We start from the raw sequence: 10,424 nt of genomic DNA on the forward strand, positions 1-10,424 counted from the left end.
AGGATCTTAATTTAATTAGGTAATTTTCACATTTTACCTGAAAAATAAAAAATGGCATAGGATAAATTAGATTTATTATTTATGATAAAATGCATTCTTTTAGGAAAAAGAAAAAAATGTCATATGCACATCATTAGGGCTAGATTCACTGGGATGCATGTCATTTAGTATTTTTGCTAGGCCTATTTAATTAGAAATTGCACGTCATTAGAATTAGGTCATTTAGTTAATACCGCATTGCATATTGCATGATTTTCATTAATTAAGTGAAAACAAAAAAAAAAGAAATTGCGTGGTAATTAGAAACCATATCTAGGGTTGTTGATACGGTTTTTTAACTTAACATTGTAGATGCTTTCGTTGTTTTGAGGTAAGTTTTTGCAATTTATTTATTGTTTATTTGGGTGTTAAATTGGTGGATTGCGCACCTGCATGATCACCTCACATGTTGAGAAAATAGATTTAAAATCAATTTAAGCTGCCTGCAAAAAAATATTTTTTTTGAAAATAAAAGAATGGTACCGAAATGGCATTAAAGAAATCTAGTATAACCAAGTCCCCGTACCCATAGTCTTTGGTTCGTAGAAGTAAAGTGAAACTCCCGTTACTTTACTTGGGTTTCTAATCGACCTACGAAAAAAATAGATTAGTGGTGACTCCCAGATAAAAAAATCCATCTACATGTTAAGAACTTGAACTTAAGTCGCGAGTGGTATGGGCTTGGGAGGCCCGGAGTTAAGTCTAGGCTTAATAATCCATTAGCCAAATCCTAGGTGGTTCAACCCCGAAAAATTGGTCGCGACAGCTCTCAAACAGGCTATCTGTCTGTTTGTATTCCTTTTCTTTTATTCTTTCTCTTTTTCTGTTTGTCTCTTCAGTCGAATAATTAATTGAAATTTTGTGAACCATTCACCGTAGGGTACCTAAAGGGAACAACTTTTACCCAAATCTAAATCAACCAAGATCTGCAAATTTGAATAATAATTACTGTAAAAGGATCTAGCAAAAAGAAAAAAAGAAAATAGCCCCAATCCAACCCATGGGTGTGATAGTTGAAGGTGAGTTGATGGGATATACATGGAATTACCTGGAATAGCTATGGCCAAAGGAGAAACTTTGCAACGCTCTTTACCCTTGCCCCTCTTTCCAAGTCGGCACTGGCATTTGTAGCTCCCGAGTGTATTCTTGCACTTTCCGTGACATGGGTATCTTTTTGGCTCCTTGCACTCATCGATGTCTGCATCATGCAGGAGAGAAATTGAACAGCTATCTCGGTTAATGGCAAAAACAATTTGAACTAGCCGTTGCATGGACTTTTAGTCGAGTAATGCTCTCCCACTCAAGTTTCGGTTATAGAATTGCAACATAGGCTCACTCTCTCTTAAGATATCTCTTCTTTCTCTACTCTCAGCCTCTCTCTGCATCGAATCTGAGCTCAACAATGGCGTTGTTCCATGCCATCAATGGAGATTGATGTTGCCTTCAACTTCGCAATGATGTGCGAACCTATACTGCAAGAGTGAGGCGAGGTTTTATTGTTGCCATATTAGATATGATCACTGGGGACAATGACTGAGCCTAGGAAGGAGGGCATTTATATCTTGACATGCGTACATGCTTTTCTTAATATGAGCCACTATCCTATGAGTGAAGTGGATGTACTAATATCCATATGTATCACTAAATACGATGAAGTCGTTATAACTATCCATTTAGATGCATTTTAGTACGTGTGCTATGTTCTATATATATATATATAGGCCCAGGGGGAAGGAGGGCATTGATCTTGACATTGCAACTTGAGGATAGAGTTGCTAGAAATGATGTTGACTATGATGTTGTCAGGGTGGGGGCCACCGTCTAGACTTATTCTACTAGGCAAAAAGTTGGAACTTCAAGAGAGATATTTTCTTTATATCTAGATTTACTCTAATGGTTCTATATATATATATATATATATATATAGGCCCAGGGGAAGGGGGCCATCGATCTTGACATTGCAACTTGAGGATAGAGTTGCTAGAAATGATGTTGACTATGATGTTGTCAGGGTGGGGGCGACCATCTAGACTTATTCTACTAGGCAAAAAGTTGGAACTTCAAGAGAGATATTTTCTTTGTATCATGTGAGCCACATGATCAACAATTAGACATAGACCTAGGTCCAGCCACAATTCCTCAAATTTTATATAGACCTCTCATTGAAATTATAGCAATGAGAAAATACACTTTTCTTTCTTTTCCCGCTGTCACTAATGTTACAGCCATCGTGACCATGTCCTCATCATCCCCATGACCTTCGAAACACGGCCTTGTCGTATCCTCATTAGGTCTTATCCGTTTGTGGAAGAGACTAGCAAAGCAAGTCTCATCTCCTTCATTGCTGAGGAGATGGTACTGGGGACTTGTCACTGCCGAGATGAGGCACTAGCCAGGTTCACGAAGGAGAAGAGAGAGAGACGTCATCTTTGTTGCTTGCAGTGGCGGTGGCACTTAATGTCATCTCCAAAGTGGAGGTGCCGTTGCCAGTGGAGGAGAGGGAAAAGTGTCTATCAGCGTAGATAGAGAGAGAGAGAGAGAGAGAGAGAGAGAGAGAGGCGGCTGTCGTGGTCCAACGGCTGGCTCGTCTAAAGTGGTGGGCGGATGACGGTGGCAGCAGCAATGGCGTGAGTTGCAAGACGGAGAGTGGAGGAAGAGGTTGCAGCGCAAATCGAATGGCGGCTAATTAAATGGGATAAAACTAAATGGAATCAGTAGGTAGATACAATACTTAGGCTCTTGCATGTTGATTAATTAATTATCCACACAATTCATTCGAGTGCGCTAATGAATGAGTCGGGTACGTTGAATTACCTTTACACCCTTCGAAGGGATTATAGGGATTCCCATAGTACCCAGGCTCGTAAAGGCAACGATAACCTGGTCCATTCTCGAAGTCTGTACAATTCGTGTTTTTACCACAGGCATAGCTCGACCTGTTCCGCTTGGCCATAACGCAGCTCACGTCCGATTCGACCATCCAGTCCAGAACAAGGCCCGAGTTGTTACCCACATCCTGGAACGTCTGGAGAGTCAAGTTTGAGATATTGAATGGCCTGTTGTCCACCATGAAGGCCCGTGCACAGCGGCCACGTTGCGACTTCAGCACGTTTTGGCCGAAGGAGGAGATGCTAATGTCGAGCGTCTTGAGCCCCTTTGGGATGGATGCTTGACAGCAACCTTGACCGGAGCAAGTGGTCTCGTTGGCGAAGTCGCCATTGCCGCTGCAGTAGGAGACGCAACCGCTCCTGACCATCCCTTCTCCATCGGTCACGGACGCAAAGGCGTTGCAGCCGACGACGACGAGCTTGTTTTGGGTTTCTGAGAATCTGTACCAAGGATTTGGAGATAGATCGATGGCCAGAGAACTGTTTTGATTTGCTGGCGTGCCATTCTGATCATAGCACTCGTATGCTTCGGGGAGACTGGCGATCATGGTCGAGTTCCCGACCGAGATTTTGTGTATCGTAAGATTCCCCCACTGTAGTTGAATACCGCTCCCTTCGATGTTGGTGCACTTAAGCAAAAAATCTGGGGACCTCGCACAATTGGTATCGAGCCCGAACGGAAAAGGTACGTCCACCTCCCCACACCGGTGTTCGCACATTCCAGGCACGGGGGGAGCAACGCCTTGTCGCAACCGCCAGGCCACAGCCACCATTAGAAGCCAATGCAGTCCCTTCATTTCGGGGAAAAAAAAAACTCTCAAACTCTCTCTCGCGTATTTTTGTTGTGCTTCTGTCCGTGTTTATAGAGTGGAAGCCATTCTCACCGACCCATTATATACACATCGACGAATTGATGAAATTAAGTACAACAATGAAGGGCAGAAGGGAAAGTTGTGTCTATAGAAATTGGAGGGACCCGATTGCATATGACAACAAATGCAAGACAGAATTTAAAAAGAAAACCATATACAAAGGTTTTACACATAAAGGGTAACGCGCCCTCAATAATTGTCCTAGAGAAAGGGATGGTCACAGTATACAATGACTGCATGATGGTGATGTTGAGGCTGCTTAGCAAATGTCGCGACCTATTTTTCGGGTGAACCACCTAAAATTTGGCTAATGGATTATAAGCCTAGACTTAATCTCGCCTCCCAAGCCCCATACCAATTCGCGACTTAAGTTCAATTTCTTAACATACGATTGATTTTTTAATCGAGTCGCCACTAATCTATTTTTGGTGGGTCGATTAGAAACTCAAGTAAAGTAATGGGAGATCCACTTTACTCCTACAAACCAGAGACTATGGGTACGGGGACTTGGTTCGCTAGATTTCTAATGCCCTTTCGGTACCTTTCTCTTTTATCTTGAAAAAATTGTTTGGCAAGCCGCTAGAATTGATTTTAAATTTAATTCTCTAACATGCGAGGGCGGTCATACGGGTGCGCAATCCATCAATTTAACACCCAAGAAAGCAAATAGAAAATGCGGGACTTACCTCGTAGCAACGAAAGCATCCGCAATGTTAATTCAAAATCCACATCAACAACCCTAGATATGGTTTCTAATTAACACGCAATTCCTTTTTATTTTTATTTTCACTTAATTAATGAAATCATGCAATATGCAATGCAATATTAACTAAATGACCTAATTCTAATGACATGCAATTTCTAATTAAATGGTCCTAGCACCAATCACTAAATGGCATGCATTTCATGAATCTAATTCTAAATGACATGGGCATAATATATTTTTTGTGTTTTCTTAATAATAATTCCTAATTAAAAATTGCTAACAATAAAAATCTAACTAAAGTAAGATATTGTCTATTTTAAGTTAGGAAATAGACTGATCCGAATCCTATCTTAACTTATAAATTTATCTCGACATGCAATTTAATTCCAAGATATTATCTAACCCAGATATCATCTAAACATGCATTCTAATATAATTAAAAAGGTATCTAACTATTCTATCATGCAATTCTACATAGGAAATCAAATATAATCTACATGATATGCAAATGCAATCTTTTTTTGTATTTTCGAGATAAATAAAGCAATTAAAAGAGAAGCACAAAAATCATTCAGAATCATCACACATCGTCCGAATTAGGAAACAATATCTAAATCAAACTTGATTATTTCGCTAATAAAATCGATAAATTGATCTTAAGCCTTAAAGATCAAGATATCAATATTATTCCGTAATTAATTATTCCATCTAAAGCCTTATAGATGGAATAAAAATCAGTATGCGGTTGCGAACTAGGAAATAAATCCTAATTGAAAGTTATGTCTATCACTCATGGATATGAAACTAGATATAAATAGACATATATTTAGGTAATAAAATCTCCAAATATACTAGAGATATGCATCTTACCTAATTTGATGATATTCTTCCCAAATTTGGACCAAGTGCAATCGGATCGGGATTGAGACCAGCTTCTCGACGGCGAACGGCGGCAAGCATTACGTGCATGGCGATGAAGCACGGCTCCACGGTGCTTGGCTCGATCAGAAACCTGCACAGAATAAGTTCTTTCTTTTTCTGTTTTAGCAAAAACTCTCCCGCGGACAAATGCACGGGATTCCGCAGCGTGGCTACATGCGACTGGAGTTGTCCAAAGATTGGTTTGCCGAAGTCAAGCATACAGTAAAGGGTTGACCCTCAACGAGTTGCTCACGGTGGGATTATGTGTGCACGTGTTCCTTGGACAACATTCAGAACTATCTTGGGAGTGCTTCTTCGTGGAGTGCTCCTTTATTCAATATCCGTGGCCTTTATTTTCCTTTCAAGTGATGGTAGCCCAGAACTCTCCAAGTAATCCAAGTGATAACGGAAAAAGTGAGGCCGGTTCGGACGTAAAAGAAACTTCGAACTGAGGACCCTCCACTTTGACAGGCCAAGCATTGCAGATTGACAGCACCAACTTATTTGCCGATGGAGGGGATTCGTCGTCGTCGTCGACTGCCTCTTCGTTCAGAGCTCTGTATCTACCGTAGGCGTGGCCGGGCTTGTGAATTTCTGGGGCTCCTGAAGTCACGACGGCCGAAGCAGCAGCTTCTCGGTGTGATTGTCGCGAGGCTATTGGTTGGTATGGGTGCCGCTCGTCGTTGGGGGATCAGCGGCCTGGACTCACGGTGGATCAACAATGGATCGGCAGCCGCTTTGAGGACTTGAGGAATCCCTAGAATTTGTTCCTTCTTGTGTCTTTTTCGTAAAGGGCGCTACGAGATGGATTGAACGGGGCTAGGCCGAGAATGGTCTTCTTCTTTGCGTGTGTCTATGGCAAGTGCCAAGTTTGTGCTCTCCATTGTGCCGAATGTTGACCCCAGAGAAGTCCTCCAAGTGCTGCCGCTCAGGACCTTGAAGACCCCCCTCTCTCTCGGCTCTCACTAACCTAGATTCTGTCGCAGTGTGTTTTCAATTCTCTCCCTCCCTCCAAAGAGAGTCCTCCTCCCTTGGCTTTTATACTCGCTTTTTCCGCCGATTCCCTTTTGATTGACCATGGGAATAGCTTATTCTGCTATATTGATTTCCTTTTTCAAGCAAATTTCTTCCTTGATTGACTAAATCCCAATCTTCCTTTGATTTCTCAATATACGCTTTCGACGTGCCCAAGATTATATGCCAGATTCCTTTTAATCAGTCGGCCACGGTCTGTTCAAATCTTGCATAAATTAATCTCCTAATTGAAACACTTTCCAATGAAAATTTCAGTTCTTATAATGTCCACGGGCTTTGCCCAAGAATTTTCATTATTGCGGGTTTAGTCCAATTTCATTAATTTCGAATCATCCATTTAAGTCCATTCGTTGTTGGTCCCATGCAAATGCAATACAAATAAAAATGCACCTAAAACTATATGCTTATGCAATTAACTATTTTTAGGGATAAAATTAACCCCTAATTTTTTTTAAATGTCTAAATGGGTCGCCAAAATTTAGGTGTCAACAGCAAACTTTCCTCCATCTTGTATCTAAGAAGAAACAAGCACACATAGTAATGAGAAATTTGGGAAAATTATTTTAAAAAATCCTAATTTTATTGCGTTCATGCCGATTCTGTCATAACCTTTTGATAATTTGTCAATATAATCCTTCCGGCTATATCGTAAAATGTTGATGTGGTGGCTCAATCGGCGTCGGCTGTCTTACGTTGCGTGGCCAATGCGACGTAGATAAATTTTTAAAATTTTTAAAATTTTTTTTTTTTTGGTTTCTTTCCTTCATTTCCACTAATGGTTGGAGACTAGCCGCATGCAAAGGTAGAGGAGGGCTTGGTGAGGATCCCCTGCAGGACCTTGCCTAGTGGTCAGTGAGGGTCATTGGGTCCTTACTAGCCTGAGTTGGTTGCAATAAAGAAAAAGAAAAGAAAAGAAAAGAAATACCAAAATTCAATTAAAAAAAATTACAAAAATTATCTACATCAACTCTAGTTGTGCCATGTAGGATAGTTGGTGTCTAGTCAGTGAATTTCGGCTACAATTGGCTAGATGGATTACATTAGCAAATTGTCAAAATGCTTAGGACCAAATTAAAAAGTTTATGACTAAATCGGAACAAATACGATAGATTTAAGAATTTTTGGTAATTTTCCCGAGAAATTCTAAATCCATAAAGAATTCGTACTAGAACTTTTTTACCAAGTGATATGACAAGTTTCAATTGAGCACTTAAATAAGTGAGATCTATTCTTTGAATGTCTGGCTTGTTAGATGCCAAAAGAAATTACTACATCATCTATTATTAAAGTTTTAGAGAGCCACTAGCCCGGCGGCCATTACGTTTTAAAATGAGGGTCACATATCGGCCGCAGATTCCACTATAGGAGATTGGCCAGGCGGCTTGAAAAGTTAACCAAACTTAAGGCGATGCTAAGATGGCCCTAGAATAATGATAAGATTTAAACAGTTTTATAAGAGTTATGTTTAAGATGGCCTTACAATTCTAAACTTGTACAGAAGGAAAATAGAAAGAAATTTTTTTTTATAGTTCGTTTTTGTGGCCAGATCACAAATATACAAAAAAATCAAATTTATCTTTTGATCATATTCATTTTTCAGTTTCTCATAATATAAGATTTTAAGTTCAATCGGAAGATTGATACTAGAGAAAATAATGAAATCAATCCATGACAGAGTCGGAACAAACGTTTCATACTTCTAGGTATCTAAATTGCGATTATTTCCTTTATTTTCGATTTTTCCTTGTTTCTGTTGGGGCCAACAGTTTCAAAAGAAATAATTATAAACACAGAACTTGGTGGGATTTTCCTTCAAGAAATATCCCATTAAGCGAGATTAGCAATTTCCTAAGGAGACCGGACAAACAAGTCTCCCGATTTCCTTGGAAAATTACGTGATGGAGAACTCCCACTGCATATTTTCACGGGAGCATGACAACCTCCATTATTAATGGAGGCCTCCCACTGCATATTTCAATTCATGAATTTGGTTAAATAAAAAAAATCATGAACTTGGCAATCAAGATATAATTACTAAATCGGTTCTAAATTTCTTGTATGAATGTTAATTTAATTCTTAATTTTTCTATTTTGCGGATAAAATTTTAATCATTTGTGTGTTAAATTCTAATGTAATCATTCCGTGCCGGAAATTACTAAAATGGTATCTAGTTATCATTGGCCATCGCACCATATAAACACATGAAATGTTGTTAATGAGTTCTTGAGAGTAATGGTGAAGTATACTCTATGGAGAAAAAGGGTTTGATTTATAAATATTAAATACACATACTACAGAAAAAAAAAAAAACCAGTGTCAAAAGTCATCGGTATATATATTTTTTCGGATTGCTTGATACTGTCGTAAGGATGACGTCTCCAAATTAAACATTAACCATTCAGTCAATAATTCGAGGTTTTAAATCAAAATGACTTGACTAAGACAAAAGTAATCAACAAATTTTCTCATCATGGAGTCCCCACTTTCGGGCAGTCATTTTTTATATTATCCTTTGGCCCCTCCTTTCGAGACCAATCCAAAGTAAATTTCACGACAAAAGTGAAACGTCGAGAACTACCTATCATTAGCCTGTGAGGATCCAGTTGGCCCGACCCTGCACCCGAACATTAATAATATGCTCCGTATGTAGATGAGCCTAGTAGATCTCCAACGTTGATTTATGTGGGCTCGACATAAGATCGACGTCATCTAACAGCTGGAATTCATCCGGATTTTGTGCTCCGGTTCATGCAAGTGTGGGCTGGATCCACACTACAACCTCCAGGCCAGGCCACCACATGATATCACGGGAAGACTTGGCGACGGTGCATGAAGACTTGCAAGTCTTCAAGTCTTTCAAAGAACACGACAAAATACGAGAGTAAAAGAAAAGCAAGACAGTGGGATTCCTTTTAAAAAAAAATAGTTAAAGAATTATGTTGAAAACGGAATTGGGAAATTTTTATATATTTCAATGTACCGAAGAATACGAGAGCTTATTTATAGATTTTATTATGCGACCATGTGACGCCTCGGGTACGCGTGCGTTACAAGTTTTCCTTCCATTTATACTCATTAATATCTCACAAGATACCATACGAGAAAGTCGCACGAGTTTAATACATATGCTTCTTCTTGATACTTCCTAATTATGAGCCCAACAGTACTACTACTCCTCTAATAATCCACAAGCAAGCCACCATTCGACTCAAGGGTTGATGGTCTAGACATCACCTCATCCCTTCCCTGTCATATCCCAAAGGGACCATCCTACACACAGAAAAATAAGGGACGAGCCAAAACAAAGTAAATAAAATCTTTATGTATAAGATAGGAGATCGTCTTAGCACTTAACATGGCACCGATCAAATAGCCGAGTTTAGAACAATAATTATGCGTGGACAAGTTCTTTACTAACATGATATGCCAATAAAATCATTGACCATAATGTAAGTTCATCCACTCATAAGTAAATATATGACCTAATATTTCATGATACAGTAGTATCACTTATTGATTTAGTACCATATACAGGAGTACACGTAGACAAGTTTACACTTTTCATTCAACACAGTCACAAGTGAATTAATACATGTGCATTTCATCATTGCTGCACATCATTTGAGGAGACCTTTGCCTTTCCAGTTGGCCTGACCCGGTAACCAAACATCAACATTATGCTCCGCATGAAGATGAGTTCAATGGATCTCCAATGTTGATTTATGTGGGCTCCACATGAGACCGTCATAATCTAGCAGCTGAAATTCATTGGGATTTTGTGCATCCGATCCATGCAAGTGTGGCCTGGATGAGGACTGAAACCTCCAAGCCCAACGCCTGGCCAGGTGACCACGTGATATCTCGTACGGGAAGATTGGTGATGGTGACAGCACACGAAGACTTACAAGTCGTCTCGAAGTCTTTCGAAGGACACCACAAAATGCGAGAGAAAAAGTAAGGGT

General features: G+C 39.7%; 1 protein-coding gene across 2 annotated transcripts; it reads right to left on the reverse strand.

The window, feature by feature from the left end:
- Positions 1-798: 798 nt before the first annotated feature.
- LOC104451754 (wall-associated receptor kinase 2) lies at positions 799-3,772 on the reverse strand. Of its 2 annotated transcripts, none has more exons than XM_018875555.2 (2): positions 2,854-3,772; positions 799-1,237 (listed from the first exon to the last, which is right to left on the reverse strand). In XM_018875555.2, exons 1-2 carry the CDS (start codon positions 3,722-3,724, stop codon positions 924-926), a joined length of 1,185 nt encoding a protein of 394 aa, XP_018731100.2. In that variant the 5' UTR covers positions 3,725-3,772; the 3' UTR covers positions 799-923. The 2 variants fall into 2 exon arrangements, with proteins under 2 accessions (XP_018731100.2, XP_039170355.1); XM_039314421.1 differs by lacking the exon at positions 799-1,237 and adding an exon at positions 1,986-2,721.
- Positions 3,773-10,424: the final 6,652 nt, after the last annotated feature.

This window comes from Eucalyptus grandis, chromosome 6 (genome assembly GCF_016545825.1).
Source record: "Eucalyptus grandis isolate ANBG69807.140 chromosome 6, ASM1654582v1, whole genome shotgun sequence".
NCBI lineage: Eukaryota > Viridiplantae > Streptophyta > Magnoliopsida > Myrtales > Myrtaceae > Eucalyptus > Eucalyptus grandis.